This window comes from Capra hircus, chromosome 10, assembly GCF_001704415.2.
Source record: "Capra hircus breed San Clemente chromosome 10, ASM170441v1, whole genome shotgun sequence".
NCBI lineage: Eukaryota > Metazoa > Chordata > Mammalia > Artiodactyla > Bovidae > Capra > Capra hircus.
In genome coordinates, this window is record NC_030817.1 from 87,850,207 (window position 1) to 87,872,427 (window position 22,221).

Here is a 22,221-nt window from a genome sequence, read left to right on the forward strand (position 1 = left end):
CTGATGTCCAATACTTTGGCCACCTGATGTGAAGAGCTGACTCATTAGAAAAGACCCCAATGCTGAGAAAGGCTGAGAGCAGGAGGAGAAGGGGATGACAGAGGACGAGATGGTTCGATGGCATCACCAACACAATGGACATGGGTTTGGGTGGACTCCGGGAGTTGGTGATGGACAGGGAGGCCTGATGTGCTGAGGTCCAAGGGGTCGCAAAGAGTCAGACAGGACTGAGCGACTGAACTGAACTGAATTTGGCTGTGTTGGGCTGCGGCATGCAACTCTTAGTTGTGATATGTGGGATCCAGATCCCTGACCAGGAACTGAAGTGGGGCCCCTTGTATTGGGGTCATAGAGTCTTAGCCAATGGATCACCAGGGAAGTCTCACCTTTTCTTTCCTTCTTTTTTTGTATTTTTTATTTTTTGGCCACCCCAAGAGGCTTAGAGGATCTTAGTTCCCTGACCAGGGGAACTGCCGTCAACCCATGGCAGTAAAAGTCCCTAGCCACGGGACCGCCAGAGAATTTCTCAGGAAGTTGTGATTGAATGAGTGAGTGAGTAAAGGAATGAATGAGGGATCCAAAGAGAGGAAGGAGAAATGGAAAACCAAACTTGCCTTCTACAGTGAACTCTGGCTGGCTGGGGACGGGTGGAGACAGAGACAGATGCTCTCACACGATGCTCCCTACCCAGCCACCTGGAGTTTCACAGGTTAATGTGGGCTGGACATGATGCATCAGGTCCAGAAGGGACCAGGGGACTGGGTGGCCTCCCCTTTACCCTGGGAGGGGGCTGACTGGATGCCCTGGGCCCAGGGCCAAGCTGCCGGGTGCTGACTCAGGCCCTGCTGGCCAGCTCAGCATTCCTGCCCTCCCCACTGAATTGGGGCTATTGAAGCTCTTTGTAGGGGGGTTAGGCCACTGGTCACACCCCCAAACCAGAGCCTTCGCTGCACTGAGGGCTCTGCCATCAGGAAGTGGGGCACACAGGCACTAAGGGGGTCAGTTGGAGAGTGCCCTGGACACCAGCTGCTACTCTGGGGGTGTCTGGGACCAAGGACAATCCAGGTAAGCTGACTAGGCTGCGTCAGAGAGGGGAGTCCAGGGGAGGGGAATTGCCTTCTTAGCACTGAAGATCCTGGGATGGCGGCACTTCTCATGGCCCCCGGCTCGGGGAGGGCTCTGTCTCTCTGTACAGGCTGCATTGTGTACGTGGGGTGCTGCAGGGGTTCTGTGGGTTGTTCTGCCTCCCGCATCAGACTAGAGCATCCCTAAGCCAGAGTGGTTTCCCCATTGGGTTGAAGCCATCACAGGGTATAGGTTGGGTCTCCCCCATCAGGCAGGGACAAGGGCTGGTTTGAAGCCTTGCCCATCAGACCCAGAGCTTCCCAAGCACAGTCTTTATTCTCCTGAGTATCTAACTTGAGGATTGTATCTGGAGTCCAGTCTCAGCCTGTGCTGGTGTGTCCCAGCAAAACCACGGAGAACCTCCCCCCAAAGAGCCAATGCTTCATTAGATAAAGTGCCCCACCTAGTCCCAGCTCCTCCTCTCTTGTCTTTGCCCTCAAGCCAGGATCTGCACCCCCTGCCCCGAATCCTGGCTGCTCGGGCTGACACCTGGCAGATGTGCTTTCTCAGGTATGGGCGAGGGCTGGGTGCCATGAAGCCAGTGCGGGTTGTTACTCTTTGCTGGGTGCTACTGCTGGTGTCCAGGCTGGGGGCCACCAGGAAGGAATCCCCAGAAGAGGCCTCCTTCTACTATGGAAACTTCCCACTTGGTATGTCCACTCTCTCAGTTGCTCTGTCCGTCTGTCCATCTGTCTGTCTGCTTGCCCACACTGGCTGACCTGTCAAGGAGTTTCGGTGTTTCAGCTTCCTTACGGGTAGCATGGTGAAAATAACTCCATGTAGTTGTTCTGAAATAAAACTTCCTAACAGATTTTTAAAAATTTTTATTGGCGTGTAGTTGCTTTTCAGTCTGATGTTAGTTTCTGCTGTATGGCAAAATGAGTTCATTATACGTATACATATACCCCTTCTTTTTTGGATTTCCTTCCCGTTCAGGTCACCACAGAGCACTGAGTAGAGCTCCTTGCGCTATACTGAAGTTCCTCGTTAGTTATCTGTTTTTTATATAGTGTTTACAGGGCCTAACATATGTTTTTTAAGCTACTATATAGATAGAAAATGCCAGTCAGATCTAAAATAGTGCAGATAATGCTTTTAATGCATTATGTCTCTCCCCTCCCCCTGCTACACAAGCTCCCATGCCTACCCCTAGGGAGATAGGGCAGGCTGCCAGGGAGGGGCTTGTCCTGTGGTCCTGGAAGCACAGCCCGGGATCCCAGTCCTGGATGGGGAGTGGGAGAGGGCTCAGGGCCCAGCTTGGGGTCTCCCCCTGCAGGCTTTTCCTGGGGTGTGGGCAGTTCCGCCTTCCAGACTGAGGGCGCCTGGGACCAGCATGGGAAAGGGCCCAGCATCTGGGACACCTTCACGCACAGCGGCAAGGGGAACGTGCTCGGGGACGAGACAGCAGACGTGGCCTGCAACAGCTACTACAAGGTCCAAGTGAGTGATGGGTGTGCGTGCGCGTGTGTGACTGAGCATCGCCTAGCAAGAGCTGGGAGGTGACATGCTGGGGGAGCCCACGTGACGATGTCAACCAGGTGCCCCCCTGAACGCCCTCAACCCTGATGCAGCTGGGCAGGGAGGGCTGGTGGTGACTGGGGCTTGGGGAGGGGGTGCCAGGATATGGGGAAGGTATGTGGGATGTAGAAGGAAAATAAAGCAGGCTCCACCTGAGCCAGGGCCTTAGTCCAAGGGATGGGCAGCTGAAGGGCCGAGGCCTTGGCCCTAGGGCCTACAGGCCATCGTGGCCCCTGTATGGGAGTCAGCCCCATGGAGACAGTGGGACCAGCTCTTCTGCCCAGCACCCACCTTCCTCTCTGGACTGGGGGTCCAGAACCCTGGTGGATTTCTCAGAGCACCCCCATATCCTGCCTTTTACTCTACTCCTGGCATAGCCCTGGGAGGAGGCAGGGGGAGGTGGCATGACCCCCGCTGTGTAGATGCGGAGCGTGGCCAGGAGACACCCTGGGAGGGCCCGGCTGACCCAGCCCGCACCCACCCCCATCTGCACAGGAGGACGTCGCTCTGCTGAGGGAGCTGCATGTTAGCCACTACCGCTTCTCCCTCTCCTGGCCCCGGCTCCTGCCCACGGGCGTCCGAGGTGAGCTAACGCCACCCTATCCCTGCCCCAGAGCGGCCTCTTTCGGTCATGTTGGCTTGGTGGGGACACCACATGTCCTGGGTGGGGAGAGCAGCCCACAAACACAGTTTCCCCAGCAGCATCACGGGTTCCAAAGGTAGCTGGGCTCAGAAGTCCCCAACCTTTTTGTCACCAGGGACTGGTTTTGTAGAAGAAAAATTTTCCACAGATGGTTTTGGGGGATGGTTTTGGGATGATGCAAGCACATTACATTTACTGTGTGCTTTCTATTTTTATTACATCAGCTCCATCTCAGATCATTAGGCATTAGATCCTCAAGGTTGGGGACCCCTGGCTTGACTCCCAGGAGTAGCTCTTCCACCATCTGAGACCCAAGTGCTGGTGGACTGAGTGTGCCTTCAGGCCTGCAGAAAGCTCCAGGGTCCCGGCACAGTGCTCTGCAGAAAGCCAGCATCCTTTCTCATCACACCCCTTTATTTCCCCCTCAGCTGACGGGGTGAACAGAAAGGGAATCCAGTTCTACAGTGACTTCATCGATGCCCTTCTGAAGAGCAACATAACCCCCATCGTGACCTTGCACCACTGGGATCTCCCACAGGTGAGGCTGTGCAGGTTCAGAGGCCCAAGGGGAAAGCTCAGCTCAGCAGGAGGGAGCCTGCTCTGGGCACTTGGGTTGGCCAAGGTGGGGGCAAAGCCTGGAGTCAAAGCTCTGGGCAAAGCTCTGGCTCAGGATAGGAAGATGGCAGGAAGTGGAGAAGAAATCTCTCTACTTACCCATGGCAGGGAGGTCACACTGATTTACCTGATGTTTGTAATAAGTGGTAAGGGCAGATTGATGTTTCCCGAAACATTTAACCTAGAAGCAACAACTCAGACTCACAAAGAAGTCTCTTTTGAGTAAGAGTTCATGGAATTAACATGTTTGTTTAGCCTTTCTTTCCCTAGTTTGTTAGAATTAGCACTGTTTGTGCTCGTATATGAGCACCCTTGGGGCTTTACTGGAGGTCCAGTGGTTAAGACTCGGTGCTCCCAATGCTGGAGGCACAGGTATGGTCCCTGGTTGGGGAATTAAGATCCCACATGCCAAAAATATATATAAATTAATAAAAAATTTTACAAAAGATGAGCACCCCCACCCTCCCAAGTGATCTCTGTAAGAACCTCACTGTTGGACATCACTGTTCAAGAAGGTTTCTCGTTTGTTCAACAAGGCTCCTCAGAGCCCTGCTGGCACAGGAGCCGTTTCTGTACCTCCCTGCAGCACACGGTGGCGGGAGGTCAGAGGGCAAGACACTGGCTTCAGGGAGGTGAGAGGGAGAAGATGGAGTTCCATGGACGCTTGGGAGGGTTGGGCTTGAGGTGGGAGGAAGGCCTCTGGGCTGGGGCTGGGATTGTAGGGCAGGCTTTGGGGAGGTGAACTGGAAACCACCTTCCAACTTCTTCCCTGGTTAACCACAGTCACTGCCCCTTTAGCATTCCCTCCAACCCTCCAAGACGAGTTCGGCAGGCAATCCTGACGGAGCGACGAATCTTGGAGAAATCTTGCATGATGTGCAGATGCCCTTGGGTGGGAGAGGGCCCTCCCCGGAAGGAAGCAGAACCGCTCTCGTGACAGAGGCTTCTGGGAGGCTTCTGAGACCTGCATGGCCCTCAAAATTCTAACCAGAGTTCCCACTCCCCTCCCAGCATTGTGTCTTATTTCTTCTTATAATCAAGATTCTTTTCTCGTGATCAGATCTCTTTCCTCTGGCAGTCTTTCTTAAATACTCATTCTATACAGTTCTTTTTAAGCGTGAGAATCTCAAACTTTCTCTGCTTCCTTCCTCTTGTTTGTATAAGGTATAATATGTCTCCATATTTCTCTACAGTTAAACACTCCAACTATCTTCCCGTCTTTTCTCTCTCCCTTTATTGGGGTGTAGGCGTTTTACAAAGTTGTGATATTGTGTACGTTTCTGCTGTAAATGAAGTGAATCAGCTATATATATACACATATGTTCCCTCCCTCTTGGACATCCCTCCCACCTGACCCATTCCACCCTCTTAAATCCTCAAGTTTTAATGCCTGAGACCCTGCATCTTTGCTCCCCTTTCCTCTAAACATCCTCTGTAGCTCCAATCAGCCAAGTTTCTTCCACAAACTTGGCCCATTGACCCCAAAAGTCTTTTCTGGAGACAGACCCCTGGGGAATTGCTTCTCTCTCCACCCCTCTGTTTGCAGCTGCTCCAGGCCAAGTACGGCGGGTGGCAGAACGTGAGCATGGCCAACTACTTCAGTGATTATGCCAACCTGTGCTTTGAGGCTTTTGGGGACCGTGTGAAACACTGGGTTACTTTCAGTGATCCTCGGGTAAGCAGACCCCTGCTCCAGGTGGGAAAACCCACTTTCCAGCCAAGAGTGCACCCTGTCACTTCTAACACGTCCTGTGGTTCTCACTTGCCATCCCTGCAGACAATGGCAGAAGAGGGCTACGAGACGGGCCACCACGCACCTGGCCTGAAGCTCCAGGGCACGGGCCTGTACAAGGCGGCACATCATGTCATTAAGGTGAGGTGGGTCCTTCTGGGAGTGAAGGCCAGGGTCAAAGTGGAGCGGCGAGCTCCAGTGAGAGCAAGCCTGCCCCAGGGGCCCGAGTCTGAGCCCAGTCCTCTGCCGCCTCGCGCCTTCGCACCTGTGCACCATTCCCTTCCATCTATGAGCATCCGTGAGGGAGGGTCCCATCCAGTGCTCTGCTGGACACTGTGGCCCAGATGCCAGGACGGCTCCCTAGAGCTGGCAATCTGGTCAAGGGGCTGGAGCACATGAGTGTGAAAACTTGTCACCTATAGGTCTAGACTGCCTTGTGGGGCACGGTGACAGGAGGAAAGGGGGATGACAGTGAGCTAGGGGAGAAAATCTTCCGTGCATGAGCAGAAGTAGGAGGAGGTTGGAGAAGGACGGCAGTAGGAAGGGGATACGAGTGCTTGTCTGATAGCGCGGACTTCAAAGGATCTGGAGTTTTTGGAGGAGGAAGGAGAAATCATTTGGAAGCAACAACAAAGAGCAAGGCAGACACTCTCCTAAGGTATATGGGGTGTGAGGGGAGAACAATGGCATCTGCTGGCAAGGGCTGCAGGGACTGCAGTGGTCTGCAGGGGAGCCAGGCTCAGTTAGGGCAGAAGCTGAGCAGGACACAGGGGAGATGCTGATGGTGAAACCGCCAGAAAGGCCTGAGAAGCGGGGAAGGCAATGGGCCCCATTCCAGGACATATATGAGGGTCCAGGTGTCGGATGCAAGGCATGAGGGGGTGGCCCCCGATGGTCTCTCAACAGAAGGTGGACACTCTGATCAAGTGGGCAGGCAAGGGACCACTGGGGACATACCGGACCCTCAAATTCATGTCAGCAAGAGAACTTTCTCATTCTTTCCCTATTTAGCTTAGGCTTTCTTTAACTGTGAATATTTAAAGGGCAGAGCTCTGAAGACATCAGCGGGTCCCTGGGGGAGAATGTGGAGAGAGGGCAGCTTGGCACATTTTGCATTCTATTTCTCAAGACTGTTTCAGATGCTTGGTGTTTTGCTAATTTCCTGAGCACGTATGCTGAAAGCAATGCCTAGTGACAGCGCAGGAACAACCAGGAACAAAACAGACACGTTAGCAAAAATCTTAGGAACAATGAATAGCACGAAGTGGTGGCTTATGTGTTCATGCCAGATTTAGACCAAGTTTCCTCCATAGTACAGAGGAAATGCAAGGCAGAGGAAGGGAGACTATGGGTCGGGCTAATCACTGCTGGGCTCACGAAAAGGATAAAACTTAAAATGATCTGCAGAGTTAGAAAGGAGAGAAGGCCCACCTTGGGTTGAAAGGGAGGAGAGAAATGGATAAGGTGGGCACCTCCGATGGGCTCCTTTCTCTTTCAGGCCCACGCCCAGGTCTGGCACGCCTACAACGACACGTGGCGCAGCCAGCAGCAAGGTGAGTCCTGCCACCAAGAGCACCGAGAACAGAGTGACCCGGGGAGCAGCGTCATTCTGCCTGCCACCCCCTTCTCTTTCTTTTAAGGTCTGGTGGGGATTTCATTAAACTGCGACTGGGGGGAACCTGTGGACCTCAGTAACCCCAAGGACATAGAGGCTGCTGAGAGATACCTACAGTTCTGCCTGGGCTGGTTTGCCAACCCCATTTACGCCGGAGACTACCCCCAAGTCATGAAGGACCATATCGGTGAGCCATGTCACCTTTTCAGACTCCAGATAGCACAGCAACAGTATGGAGCTCGAGTGAAAGGATGGAAAGTCAGGGGGAGAGAACACATGGGACTGATTTGGGTGAAGCACTCAAGGGATAACACAGCCACCAAAAGATTGAGAACTGGTTATTTGAACTGGAAAGGTGAGGGACATCCAAACAAGTTTCTGACCTGGAAAATGAGAATATCAGAATCCAGGGGAAAAGCAGCTAGCAATTCTCGAAGCGGCTCTCTTCTGTGCTCCGTTGTCCTGTCTCCTCCTCCCTACTCCACTCCACCCAGATGCAGTGAAGTAGGGATGAGGCGTCAAAGACACGGCCTTGGGTGGGCTCAGTCCTATTGCTGGTTCTTTTTGTCCCTTGAGGAGTACTTTCCAAGTTCTGGTGTCCACAGGGTCAGAGGAGAGAATAAAGACAATTCTATAATTCCAGTGTTTTTAACTGCCACTTCATAGAAAACTGCAAATAAAATGGATTGAAAAGTAGAGGATTTATCATCTTAACTGAAATCCAGAAAAGGGTGATCCACAAGTAGTTAACTCAGCCCTCAGGAATATCTTTGGGAACCCAGATTCATCTTTCCACTCTGGTGCTTTTAGCTAACTCATTATCTACTTTCCAAGGCCACAAGATGGCTACAGGAGCTCCAGGCATCACATCTTTGTATAGCAACACTCTGAAGCAGAAAAAAAGGGAATAGCACTATCATCTGTTTTTAAGAACAAGGAAAATCTTCCTAAGAAACAGCTTCTACTTCCAGCTGACTTTCCTTTGAGCCTCAGTTCAGTTCAGTTCAGTCACTCAGTCGTGTCTGACTCTTTGCAACCCCATTGACTGCAGCACGCCAAGCCTTCCTGTCCATCACCACTCCTGGAGTCCATTCAGACTCATGTCCGTCGAGTCAGTGATGCCATCCTCTGTCGTCCCCTTTTCCTCCTGCTTTCAATCTTTCCCAGCATCAGGGTCTTTTCAAATGAGTCAGTTCTTTGCATCAGAACTAATGACAAATGATTGGAGTTTCAGCTTCAGCATCAGTCCTTCCAATGAATATTCAGGACTGATTTCCTTTAGAATGGACTGGTTGGATCTCCTTGCATCCAAGGGACTCTCAAGAGTCTTCTCCAAGACCACAGTTCAAAAGCATCAGTTCTTCGGTACTCAGCTTTCTTAATAGTTCAACTCTCATATACATACACGACTATTGGAAAAACCATAGCCTTGACTAGATGGACCTTTGTTGGCAAAGTAACGTCTCTACCTTTTAATATGCTATCTAGGTTGGTCATAACTTTTCTTCCAAGGAGTAAGCATCTTTTAATTTCATGGCCGCAGTCACCATCTGCAGTGATTTTGGAGCCCAAAAAAATAGTCTGCCACTGTTTCCACTGTTTCCCCATCTATTTCCCATGAAGTGAGGAGACCAGATGCCATGATCTTCATTTTCTGAATGTTGAGCTTTAAGCCAACTTTATCACTCTCCTCTCTCACTTTCATCAAGAGGCTCTTTAGTTCCTCTTCACTTTCTGCCATAAGGGTGGTGTCATCCGCATATCTGAGGTTATTGATATTTCTCCCAGCAATCTTGATTCCATCTTGTTGCTTCATCAAGCCCAGCGTTTCTCATGATGCACTCTGCTTATATGTTAAATAAGCAGGATGACAATATACAGCCTTGACGTACTCCTTTCCCAATTTGGAAACAGTTTGTTCAGTTCGAACTGCTGCTTCCTGACCTGCATAAAGGTTTCTCAAGAGGCAGGTCAGGTGGTCTGGTATTCTCATCTCTTTCAGAATTTTCCACAGTTTATTGTGATCCACACAGTCAAAGGCTTTGGCATAGTCAATAAAGCAGTTATGTTTTTTTCTGCAACTCTCTTGCTTTTTTGATGACCCAGCCAATGTTTGCAATTTGATCTCTGGTTCCTCTGCCTTTTCTAAAACCAGCTTGAACATCTGGAAGTTCACGGTTCATGTATTGCTGAAACCTGGCTTGGAGAATTTTGAGCATTACTCTACTAGCGTGTGAGATGAGTGCAATTGTGTGGTAGTTTGAGCATTCTTTGGCATTGCCTTTCTTTGGGATTGGAATGAAAACTGACCTTTTCCAGTCCTGTGGCCACTGCTGAGTTTTCCAAATTTACTGGCATATTGAGTGCAGCACTTTCACAGCATCATCTTTTGGGATTTGAAATAGCTCAACCAGCATTCCATCACCTCCACTAGCGTTGTTCATAGTGATGCTTCCTAAGGCCCACTTGACTTCACATTCCAGGATGTCTGGGTCTAGGTGAGTGATCACACCATGATTATCTGGGTTGTGAAGATCTGTTTTGTACAGTTCTTTGACCCCTTTGTGCCTCAGGGGACAGAATTGTCATTAGCCCCAAGGCACCCTCAACCACCAGGACTAGAGCCTCAGAGGCTGCGGGTGGGGGGATGGGGGACTAAGACTTACAGAAAGGATGTAGCCCTCGGAAAGAGGGTGAGGAGAACACGGAAGCAGACCAGCATGGGACTACTGGGTAGGCAACCAGCAGCGTCCAGCCAATCTAAAACATGTAACTGTGATTTGGTTTCAGCCTCCCTAAAAAAAGGCAACGATGACAGTGAAATAGATTAAAATCTCACGCATCAACATTATTTTAATGTTTGACTAAGAATGTTTGCATCAACGTATCAAAAATTTCCCCTTCTAAAGGGGAAATTTATCAGACCATTTATCAGACTTCCCTAGAAGAGTTGGCAGCAAGTTCTAATTCCAACTTGGTCACTAACCAGTGAGTGATTCTGGGCAAGGTGCTTCACCTCTTCCTGTCTCAGTCTTTATCATCTAAAAATGAAGGGATTAGTGTCCATAAATTGTTACTGTGGCCACATTGAGAATGCAAGTTTTGCTTCCATTGTTGTTATTCGATTGAAGTGGTGAGTGAGAGCGGTAACATTTTTTGCTAGGCTGATGAGTAAAAATTGGACATAACAAGACTTTTCAATATTAGAAAAGATTAAGGAATATATAGCAATGTACTTGCTATCTTTAACTTCAAGGGTCCTAAAATAAATTGTTTGAGGAAACTGGATCTCAAAGATTATAGGTGGGGAATTGTGAAGTGTGTATCTATTCCAATGGAGATCAAAGAGGCCCCACTAAAAGAACTGTGGGCTGACCGACATGACAGCTGTGGATTGAGCAAGTCTTTCTGAAAGGGCTGTATTATCTTGGAAATTATGACTGGAAGAACTAAGGTGATTGCCAGTGGAAAGAACCAGAACATGTGGAATTCCTTTAAAATGTATTGACTTAAAATAATTGTGCCTATGTTACACATTAAAAAAAAAAAACTTTACAGTTAAAAAAAGTGAAGGGATTAGAGAAAATAATCTCTAAAAATCTTTTGACAATAACCAGTTCTGTGACACATCTGTGCATATACACTCAAAATCTTGAGAAATCACTCCTGAAGATGTGTAAGGAAAAAGCCCGCATATGGGGCAGTGCCCACGTGGAGCATTCCTACAGACACACCCCATCATTCACATGCTGCGTTTGCTCTCTCGGGACCCTCAGAAGCCACTGCAGGCGCCACAGGACTGTGCTAAAGAACCAAACTGGTTATTTATCCTAGAGAAGTTCTTGGGCTTAAGGTCAATAAACCTAGACCCCACCAACTCCAGCTCTGATCATTCAAGTAGGAACAGGGCTCAATTTTTCCTTCATACAATGTGGAAAGAAGGATCTTCTAAGTGGTTTTCTCTTTCTTCCTCCAGCATTATTGACTATAGTTGACAAAACAGTTAATATTTTCTTTAGTAGTGAAAGCACTCTGCCTGAAATCTCACTCGCAAATTACTTCCAGGCATCTCTGAAGCATTCACTCACAATAAATACATGAAGAAAGGTAACTCTAGACCAGCACTGTGCAACAGGACCTTCAGTGATCATGGAAATGTTCTGCATGTCCTACACCTGTGCTGTTCCATATGAGAGCCTGTAGCCAGGTCTTTCGATTTAAATTCCAATCAAATAAAATGAAAAGTTCCATCCTTCAGTGTGACTGAGTTGAAGATGCAGTCAACATTAGCCGTATTTCAACAGCCACATGTGGTGAGTGGTTATTGTAGTAGACACGGCAGTGACAATTCCTATGGTTTTTCTCAAGTTCCTAAATATAACTGAAAATAATGTTTAATATTTAAATGCATTTAATAATACAATCTTTTCACTCATTTAATCTAAACCAGTAACCTCTTTGGAAACATTTTTATGACTGCATTTTTAGTTACCAACTCATATAAAAATGTTACTTTCCTTTATACATTGACTTAAACTTTTTTTTGAGTAGTTTATACAAGGACATGTTTCAAAGTATATCTTTTAAACATCTAGTTGTAGTTCCCAAAAAACAGAACAAAACAGAATGATGTAAAAACATAGATGATGGTGAGGGTCGTAACAGGGAGGATGACGGCCATTTACTAAGCTTTCTACGAATAGAGTCTTAACCTGAGCACTCAATTTATATGTTTTGGAGGCAGCAAATTTCTGACCTTAATTTATGTCTTTCTTTTAAGCCTCAAACTATGGAACTTGTCTCTAAAACATTTTTTGAACATAATGGTGAACCTACACTTAGGATGGTGTGAACATCAATGTTAGTGTAGAAAATTAAAATAAAATTTGGGTTAAGCTTCCTTCCCTCCCCTACCTCACTGTTCCTATCCTCCCCAGAAGGAAGTACACTTTCAGAGATGGATCATGCTAAGCAAAAAGCACTGCTGCTTGGCATGTGCACATACGTATACACTCATAACGCTCTGCATCTTTGTTTCACTCAAGCGTCCATCTTGGCACTCATCTATGCTGGTATATGAAACACCGCCTCATTCATTCTAATGGCTGCAGTGTGGCACTGATGTAACACATCCCATCACCTACTAGTCAGTCTCTCCTGACAGACCTTCAGGTTGCTTCCAATCTTTTGCTAATGAAGATCCTTGTACGTACATCCTTTTACATGAGTAGTGTAGGATAAGTAGATTTGAATCGGTCAGTGAAAGGACATACACTTTTACAATTTTGAGTGAGGACACTGCCCAACACAGAGGTGGTACCAGCTAACACCACCAGTCCTGAACGTGACCGTCTCTCCCCCACTTGCCAGAGTACCACTGGCCTCCAGTTCCCTTCCAAGAGGCAGACAAAATTACCAACTTTTGATGTAAGGAATAACCTAGTTCTACTTTTTTTCCAGATAGCTGCACAATTTCCCATACACCAATTACTGAGTAATCTGTGAAAATATTTCTTTTAAGCAATATGAACTGAAAAAATTTTGGCTAGCATTCCAATGAAGAAATTCCAGCTTGAAAGGCTAAGATGGTAATTTCCATGCTGATGCATTCCAAAGCCCAGGATCTGGATATTGGCTTTCATGTCCACACACCAGGATCATCGTGGTGCCTGACAACAGAATGACTGTGAGAAAATAAAACTTGGTTAAGTTCTACTTTTTTCTCTCATTAGGAAGAAAGAGTGCAGAGCAAGGCCTGGAAATGTCGAGGTTGCCAGTGTTCTCACTCCAGGAGAAGAGCTACATTAAAGGCACATCTGACTTCTTGGGCTTAGGCCATTTTACGACTCGGTACATCACGGAAAGGAACTATCCTTCTGGCCAGGGGCCCAGCTACCAGAATGATCGTGACTTAGTAGAACTGGTTGACCCGAACTGGCCTGACCTGGGATCTAAATGGCTATATTCTGTGCCATGGGGATTTCGGAGGCTTCTCAACTTTGCTCAGGTGACTACATTAAGCTGAAGGACATTTTTTACCTGAATTCATGTTTTTACAGCATAAGCTCAGGTGCCTACATTTTAAAGTTAATTAAAAAACCCAGTTACACTTCCGAAGCTGCTAGATACAGGCCTTAAAGAAAGACTAATGTGGACTTCCTTGGTGATCCAATGGTTAAGATTCTCAGCTTCCATTGCAGGGGGCACAGGTTCAATCCTTGGTCAGAGAACTAAGATCCCACATGGCACACAGCATGGCCAAAAAAAAGATGGATGTTTACTAATAATCATATAGAGAGACCATATACATGGTTGTTATATCTTATATAAATTCATGTAATATGCACATATATATAACAATATATGATTATATGTGATACAGATATTATACATTTATAAATTTTCAAAACTCTCATACTTATTTTTCTGCTCTTCTCACCTATAATGGGATGTATGGACAAAAACAAGACCTGAAGTATATTTTCTCCAAAATGATGGCTTGTCAAGAAATGAATTCTTCTGAGACTTCCCTGGTGGTTCAGTGGCTAAGGCTCCATGCTTCCAGTCCAGGGATGCAGGGGGCACAGGTTCAATTCCTGGTCAGGGAACTAAGATCCCATTTGCTTGCTTCATGGTGCAGTCAAAAATAAATATACATGCATATATATATAATTTTTTCCTATATGAACTTGCCTTCTGCCTACATTCATCTCTAAATAAACATGCTAACTGGCAGCGGCTAAATGCCAATTAGAATGCCCAATTAGAACATGGCAGGCTTCAATATGTGTTGCCATGATTCCTTTCAGACTCAATACGGCAATCCACTCATATATGTGACAGAAAATGGAGCGTCTCAAAAATTACACTGTACCCAATTGTGTGATGAGTGGAGAATTCGATATCTTAGAGGATACACAAACGAAATGCTAAAAGGTAAGATACAAACTGTCTTCACATATCTTTTTATTCAATTTGGGCAAAATTTGGTAACAATTGATTAAAACTGTTTCTAAATCTCATAAATGAAAATATTTAAGGTATCTTCACAGTACTGTTTTTCAAAGAAAATAAAACATATTCAAAATGGAATAAAATGTCTTTGCAGCTATCAAAGATGGTGCTAATGTAAAAGGGTATACTTCCTGGTCTCTGTTGGATAAGTTTGAATGGGAGAGAGGATACTCAGACAGATATGGATTCTACTATATTGATTTCAACAAGAAAAATAGGCCGCGCTATCCAAAGGCTTCAGTTGAATATTACAAGAGGATTATCACTGCCAATGGGTTTCCCAATACGAGAGAGGTAGGAATAATTCTCGATGTTATTCTTTCTGGATTTTAGAACTAGGTAACTGGAGTACAGAGTTTAGCAAGCACCTCACAGGGGTATCTGGGAACAGAGCCCAGTGTTTTTCCCCCTCCTTGCTTATTTGCTTGGAATGGGGGTAAGGACAATGCAATCCTAGCACACAGAGCATTAAGAGCAGACTAGGGTTATTAAAATTTTTCCTTTCTTTTCCCACCAAATGGCACAGCAATACAAGTGCACTGTTTCCAAAATGAGATTAAAATAGTAAAAAATATTCTGTAAAACCTCCCATTTTCTAAAACCTACACATTTTTCTATCAGCTCTCTATTCTCTATGCTGTTGCACCCAATGGCAGGGAATGTAAATTGTAATTTAGAGTGTCTTCTTTTGAAAAAATCTCACTTGTTCATCAACATTCTTTTAGGGTGAGCCTAGTTGGACTATAAATAGAAGCAGTGACTGATGGTTATCAGGTATTCACTATTTTTGCATTAGTAGAAAAGACAGTAATGCATTATCAGAAAAAGATAGCTAGATTATAAGAATAAAAACTGCTCTTTAGCTCCCTCACAATGATGCACAGGCGTTCAATAAATATTAACTGATTTAAACTATAAGCAGATTCTTGGAAAAATTCTTACCCCACACTCTTCCCAAAATGATTTCAAACAGTGCAAACATAGTCTAAAGACAACTTTACTTACCAAGTGGGTTTTTATTAGGTGGAAAGTTGGTACTTCAAAGCCTTGGAAATTTGCTCTATCAACAACCAGATGCTTGCTGCAGGTGAGTTTAATTCTTTGATAATTAAACCATGTAATTAACATATGTAGTGGTATTACCAAAACTCAAAATGTGGACACACCTTAAGTCAATCTTCCAAAACCACATGATGAGAAATGGACTTTTTTCCTTTACTTTGTAGCAATGTCAAATTTCTATCAGCATTTAAAATATTTTCTAAAATATTTTTTCATGAAAAAGAAATATTTTATCTACTCTAGTTTGATTCTGAATGATAGTGTAAATTTATAAATCTACTATTGTTATAGTGGGCTGTTGGAAGAAGGCAGAAATTCAACCATTCTACCAAATGGAATGAAGAAAAATCCACAAACACTCTAGACATTATATTCACTCACTCAGCAAGTAATTATTAAAGTCACTATTGGCTCAAGGGTGTTTTAAGCCCTAGGGACATAGCAATAAACAAAACAAGGTCCTTGCTCTCACAGAAGGCATTTCTAATGCAACAGGATCTAAAAGGGTCAGAGATGTAGCATAAGCAGGATAGTAAACATGCATCAAGAAATGCTAACGCATGTCAACTGTTTCTCTGTAGTCTGTCTTTATGTATCAGGGGCTTCCTTTGTAGCTCAGTCTGCCTGCCTGCAATGAAGGAGACCTGGGTTTGATTCTTGGATCGGGAAGATCCCCCGGAGAAGGAAATGGCAACCCACTCCAGTACTATGGCCTGGGAATCCCATGGACAGAGGAGCCTGGCAGGCTACAATCCATGGGGTCACAAGAGTCAGAGATGACTTAGCAACTAAACCACCAAATATACGGGCAACGAGAGAAATACACTTCCTGTTTTAACAAATTTTTTTTTTACTGCTATGCACATTTAACAAATTCATCTTTAATGTGGTATCAGAGGTGGAAAAAGCTAGCTCAAATCCTACCAACTCAGCTATTTTTACAGGCCAATATACCACTGTCCCCTCCCCCCTCATCTAAATAATCAAGCAACATTAAAGATGTATATTTCATTAAATTAAAATAATAAAGAAACATGACGTAGAATTTACTACTGAGCCCACAAGCTCCATGAGAATAGGGTCTGTGCCTTATTTATCTCAGTAACCAAGGGTACCTGGCACAAAACCTAAAAGCAGGCATTTCATAAATGTCTACTACAATATTAATGCACATGAAATAATGTTTATCATTTAACTCTTAAAATTATTTAGCTATGGTAAGAATTACCATAAAAATTTTCAATATAGAAATTCCTATACCTCTTAAGATATACAATCACACCTTTCAGTTCAGTTCAGTCGCTCAGTCGTGTCCGACCCTTTGTGACCCCATGAATTGCAGCACGCCAGGCCTCCCTGTCCATCACCAACTCCCGGAGTTCACGCAAACTCACATCACACCTTTGAAAGGCTGCAAATATTTCTCAAGGAATTTTTTTTTCTCCTAAGTCCCTCCAATGAGCCCACGGCTATACCACCCTGAACGTACCCAATATCATCTAAGTCATCCCAATGAGAATTACAGAAGCTGAGGAATATGGCTGCTAATATTCTGAGTAAGCACAAGCATTAACATACATATAGACTTTATTATAGTACTGAAGAACCAAAAGTCAGCATGCTTTATCCGTATTTTCTAAAGTATCTCACGAAGCCCTTACACAGTTTTTATAACATTTAATATACTAGGTTCTCTTTTTTATAGCAAATGAGAATTAGCAAGTGTGATGATGCCATGTTCCAAGTTTCTCCGGACAGCGGAAGCTCTTCAGGATGAAGCTGCACTCGCCTTCTAATCTGCCGTGTTGGTCTCTCCCCCCCGCTGCAGAGCCTTTGCTAAGTTACATGCAGACTGTGACGGAGATCGTGGTACCGACAGTCTGCACCCTCTGTATACTAATCGCTGCAGTTCTCCTGATGCTTCTCCTGCGGAGTCTGAGCTGAGACGCGGTCACCTGTTTTGCAGCTGCATCTTTCAGAGAGAACCATCAGGATCTTCCTCAGCTTCTTTCTCCTTCAAAGGCTCAGGCACATCTCTGTTTTCAGGTTTTGTGATAATTACCTTCCCATTACCTCTGTCCATTTTTTGCGGGGGGGAGGGCAGTTAGAGCTAGGATTTAAGAATCAGAAAATTAAGTGTAAATGAAATAAAAATCACCTGTAATCTCACCCTTCTCAAAGTCAATGTTAGTATTTTGCTGTATATCATGCACTGATTTTTATTTTGCAGAAAGGGATCATACTGCACAAACGGTTTTATGATTTATCTCATCTTAAAATCTGTCCTGGGGACTTCTCTGGTGTTCCAGTGGTTAACACTTCCACTTTCCACTGCAGGGGGTGCAAGTTTGATCTCTGGGGGGAAGCTAAGATCCCACATGCCTTGTGGCCAAAAAAACTCAAAAACATGAAAAATAAAAATGAAAAATAAAATCTGTCTGGAAATATTATTTTAATGTAGAAATGATTACCACATTAGGACTGCGCTACGTATGACAAAGTCAATCCTTTAGGTAACAACGCTTTCAGGCCATCATGCAGAAGCACTAGGTGTGGACTCAGTAAACGAGGACGTGGACTTTCCTAGAGAAACTTTCTTACGCTAAATGAGCATCCTTTACTCACTGAAATACCTCAAAGAAATGCTATATACTTAATTCATGTATCTTCTCTGTAACTGGATAGTTTTTTAAAAGTCCATTTTATTCTTAACTATGCTTAAATGCTAAAATTAATATCCATTTATTGGGTATAAAACACAGCTTAAGAAAGATTGTTAAGGAAAACTCATTCACTATCTGATTCTATTTAGCACTAGTGAAACACAAAAACAGTAAAATCATAGAAAGGGTTATTCCATTCATTCTTTTGGTTAATACTATCTCAAGTTAAACCTTTTAAAAATGTACTTACATCTGGGGGTTAGTCCTACATTTGGGATGAGTTACGACTCATCCCAAAGTTTCACAAAACTTTGCTTTCAATGTCAAGTCAACATGCCTGTTTAGGGTTTTTCTGTTCCATCAATGGTTTTGAAACCAAACTCTCTACTATATATACAGATTTCAGATGCAAAGACATTATCACTCAAAAAATTGTGTTTTTCATTTCTCTGGTTTTAGGATTAAACTGTCAGTTGACTATGACAGCTTCTTTCAGCTACAGAAGGTAGAAAGGAAATTAGACTTGCACAGCTAACACCTGGTAAGCCCTTTATGTGATTACTAATAATTCATATTTCAAATGTATTAAGTCAGCATTTATGTCACAGAAAGAAAAAAAGAAAAAGCATAAGGTACTTAGGACATTATCAAGTATTTTCAGAGAATAAAGAATGAACACACTACCTTACAGAGGGCCCCAGCAGCACACCTCACTTGAAATGCACCTGGCTGCAGGTAACCATGCTAGTAAAGGACAGCCTTTCTTCCAAGCTACCGTTTAATGTTAATTCAGAAAAATCTATAACCAGAGAGAAAGAGGGAGATCAAAATCAATTACCAGCCAGCTTTTCTAGTAAGTTACTGCTGAATTTTACAATAATCAAGAGGTGGTCTGAATGATGTGTCTTTTACCTGAACAGAACCTGTTAGACAAAAATCAGCAAAGACAGTTTCTTTAAATGGTTAACCTTCTTGATGCACTGAAAACAATGACTACACAAACTAAGAGGGCTTCCCTGGTGGCTTAGTGGTAAAGAATCCACCTGCCAATGCAGGAGACATGGGCTCAATCCCTGGTCCAGGAAGATGTCACATGCTGTGGAGTAACCAAGTCTCCGAGACACAAGTACTGAGCCTGTGCTCTAGAGCCCGGGAGCCACAAGAGAAGCCATGACAATGAGAAACCCACACACCACAACCAGAGAAAGGCACCCTCTCACTGCAATTAGAGGAAAAAAGCCTGAGAGGCAATGAAGACCCAGCACAGCCAAAAATAAAAACTAAAAATTAATTTAAAAAAACCCCTAAGAAATAAACTAGATTCTTAAAAATCGTATTGTACACAACACTGTAAACACAAAATGGTAAAGCAATTTTGTAAACACAAACATTGAAAAGCAATTATATTCCAATAAAAAAAATTTTTTTTAATTATATATTTTGGGGACTTTCCTGGCGGTCCAGTGGTTAGGACTCCATGCTTCCACTGCAGGCTGCCCAGGAACGATACTTGGAAAGGGACTAAAATCCCACAAAATGTGTGGAGTAGTCAAAAAAAAAGAAAAAGAAAAAGATATATTTTAAATATGGGAACCTACTGCTTTAATTTTTGTGCCTCTTTCGCTACAGTTAAACAATTTTCTTTTTCTAATCATAATATATATTTCAGAAAACATTTTCTACTTAGGATTTATAGTCTTAGAGCTAGAAACACATCCATTTTTTTTTCTCCCAAAGACTGTTGTATTTCAAAAATAAATGATACAATTAACATTTAGATGAGACCATGTCCACTTCCTTGTGGGTCAACATTTTGGTTTTCATATTCCCACCATTACCAGCAACCATCTGCCGAGCACCCACCGGGTGGGTAGCACTCTACTGGACACTTTTTCTCCCCCATTAACTCCAAGTCATTATTCTCTCTTCCCAGGGCAGCTAAAAGTACACTTCTCTCTCTTCAGTCTTCCTGCTTTTGATGTAAATTGTCTTATTCAAGAGCACCATACCATTAGGTATCTTGAAAAGCTAGTATTTGACCTAAGTGCTCAGTCCAGTGAAACAGAAAGTCTAATTTTGTAAATGCCTATAATCTTTGGCCAAAAATAAATGATTTACTGGGCTTTAATATTTACAACTGAAGCTTTGTGTGAATAATCTATGACTTTTACAAACGAGGTTTTCCTTCAACAGTGGGTCTTCCTTTGGGCCAAAGGTCACTGAATAATTTGTAGACAAACACATCAATAATACATGATGGGTAGAAGAAGTAATAAGGTTCAAGTCAAATGGAGTTTGAGTTGTTTCCAATCACACAAATATATGATTTCATAAAAATTCCGTATTTTCATAAAAGAAGTCACTGGACCAATACATTAGCAAATAGGTTTAACTCTACCGTTCAAAATATCTTGCATTCTTTTTTGAAGCATCAAAGACTCTAGAAGATAGGTTCTGTATACTTCACTTACTCAGCATCATTGGAAAAGGTGTTTAATCTTGTTTAAAAGGTGTTTAATCTTATATTAATCTCCTAACAGAGGTTTAATCTTCAGGTAATAAATTTTAAAATGGCATTTTTGAAAAATATATCACATTTATTCATGTATTTTAAACTTTTAAAATCATAAATAAAATTATAAATAAAATAATAAATCACCTTTAAGTAAAAAAAAAATCACAACTGAAACAAATGTAGATAAAATGTTTAAATTGATGATCTTTAACCTTTGTGGCACAATGAAATCACCTGGAGAACTTTAAAAAATCTGATGTCCAACGACTGATTCACTTGGGTATTAGGGTTTTAAAGGCTCCCCCTCCAGTATTCTTGCCTAGAGAATCCCAGGGATGAGGGAGCCTGGTGGGCTGCCGTGTCTATGGGGTCACACAGAGTCGGACACGACTGAAGTGACTTAGCAGCAGCAGCAGCAGCGGATGATTCTAATAATCAAAGCTGAGACCCACCCCTGCCCTCATCATTCCACACCTCAGGGCTGCGTTTAATCGTCTCTTTTCAGAGGTTCTTCTATGCTCTGGGTTTATATTTTGCTACTGTAAACACCACCACAATTAGTAATCTGGTCAAAATTTTATTTTGGTGGATACCACCCTCCACAGAAGCCATACAACTCGACACTCCAGCCAGCAGTGTGTAAGACTTCCCCAAATCCTGGCCGGCACGGTGACACCAAACCTGCTGATCTTTGCTAATCTGACAGGTGAGAGTATCTACATAATATAAATTTGCATTTCCCTTATTATATGTGAGGCTGAGCATCTTTTAAGATTACACTTGAATTTCCTTTTTGGTAGCAGTGGTGGTTTTAGTCACCAAGTCAAGTCTGACTCTTGAGACCCCACGGCCTGTTAGCCTTGAGACCCTTGTTAGCCTGCCAGGCTCCTCCGTCCACGGGATTTTCCAAGCAAGAACACTGGAGTGGGTTGCCACAGTTCATATTACTTGCTCATTTTTCTTCTTACTGATTTGAAAGTTCTTTATATACTGGGAAATGTCACCCCTTTTCTGAAAATGAGCTACAAATTTGTTTTCCTAGTTTATCATTTGTCTGTTGTTTAACCTCTGGCATTTTTCGCCAGGCAGAAATTTACTTTTATATGGTTCATTTTTAATCTTTTATAGGCTCCAGCTTTTATATCACACTTAGAAAAGATAGCACAATTTTAACTGATGGTTCTTAGGAAATTTCAGTTTCTTTAGGACTTTACAGTTCAGCCATGTAAATCAAAATATTTCTCTTCTACTTTAGAGAAGTTTCCATTACATCTGAATCAAAACATATTGGGTGTGTAGGAGGGGAGAGTAAACAATTTCTGGAAATAATTTTGCAACGTATCAATCACTACAATACAACTATTTGTGTTCCCAGCCTTTCAAATTCTTCTTGAATTCTGTCGTAAAACTATCAGATTTTATTTTGGATATCTCTGTAATATTTGAATCAGCCATTTAAGACTTATGCAAATAAGACATGACAGCCTCACACAATCCATGTGCACAGAGACAATAGTTTTACAGGTGCTTATTGAAGGAGGAAGACTCAGTGGGGTAGCTAATTATACCAGGCACAAAGAGACATCCTTTCACGGACACACACCACCTTGGATATACAACACTAGAAATCTCAACCCTTATTTAAGATACAGAGACGGTTTCAGGGCAGAAATGTCACCACTGTTTTAAACAGTACACACAAGTGTGAAGTATGAGCTA

The 22,221-nt window shown here is 43.8% G+C and overlaps 2 protein-coding genes across 9 annotated transcripts in view; one reads left to right on the plus strand and one right to left on the minus strand.

Moving 5' to 3' along the window:
- On the plus strand, positions 901-17,492 carry LCTL (lactase like). Of its 5 annotated transcripts, none has more exons than XM_018053612.1 (14): positions 901-1,065; positions 1,567-1,775; positions 2,402-2,565; positions 3,139-3,226; positions 3,715-3,824; positions 5,448-5,576; positions 5,679-5,774; positions 7,132-7,186; positions 7,274-7,435; positions 12,981-13,255; positions 14,058-14,184; positions 14,357-14,556; positions 15,286-15,349; positions 17,153-17,492. In XM_018053612.1, exons 2-14 carry the CDS (start codon positions 1,622-1,624, stop codon positions 17,266-17,268), a joined length of 1,740 nt encoding a protein of 579 aa, XP_017909101.1. In that variant the 5' UTR covers positions 901-1,065; positions 1,567-1,621; the 3' UTR covers positions 17,269-17,492. The 5 variants fall into 5 exon arrangements, with proteins under 5 accessions (XP_017909101.1, XP_005685189.1, XP_017909103.1 ...); XM_005685132.2 differs by having other exon boundaries at positions 1,636-1,775; XM_018053614.1 differs by lacking the exon at positions 17,153-17,492 and adding an exon at positions 17,030-17,096.
- Positions 16,894-22,221, minus strand: part of ZWILCH (zwilch kinetochore protein) — a 42,409-nt gene continuing 37,081 nt past the window's right edge. For all 4 annotated transcript variants that reach the window (XM_005685137.3, XM_018053611.1, XM_018053609.1 and 1 more), the window contains 2 exons: positions 18,672-18,786; positions 16,894-17,434 (listed from right to left, as the gene is read on the minus strand). In XM_005685137.3, the coding sequence (XP_005685194.1) occupies positions 18,698-18,786 (89 nt within the window). In that variant the 3' untranslated portion in view covers positions 16,894-17,434; positions 18,672-18,697. The remainder of the gene's footprint in view (positions 17,435-18,671; positions 18,787-22,221) is intronic.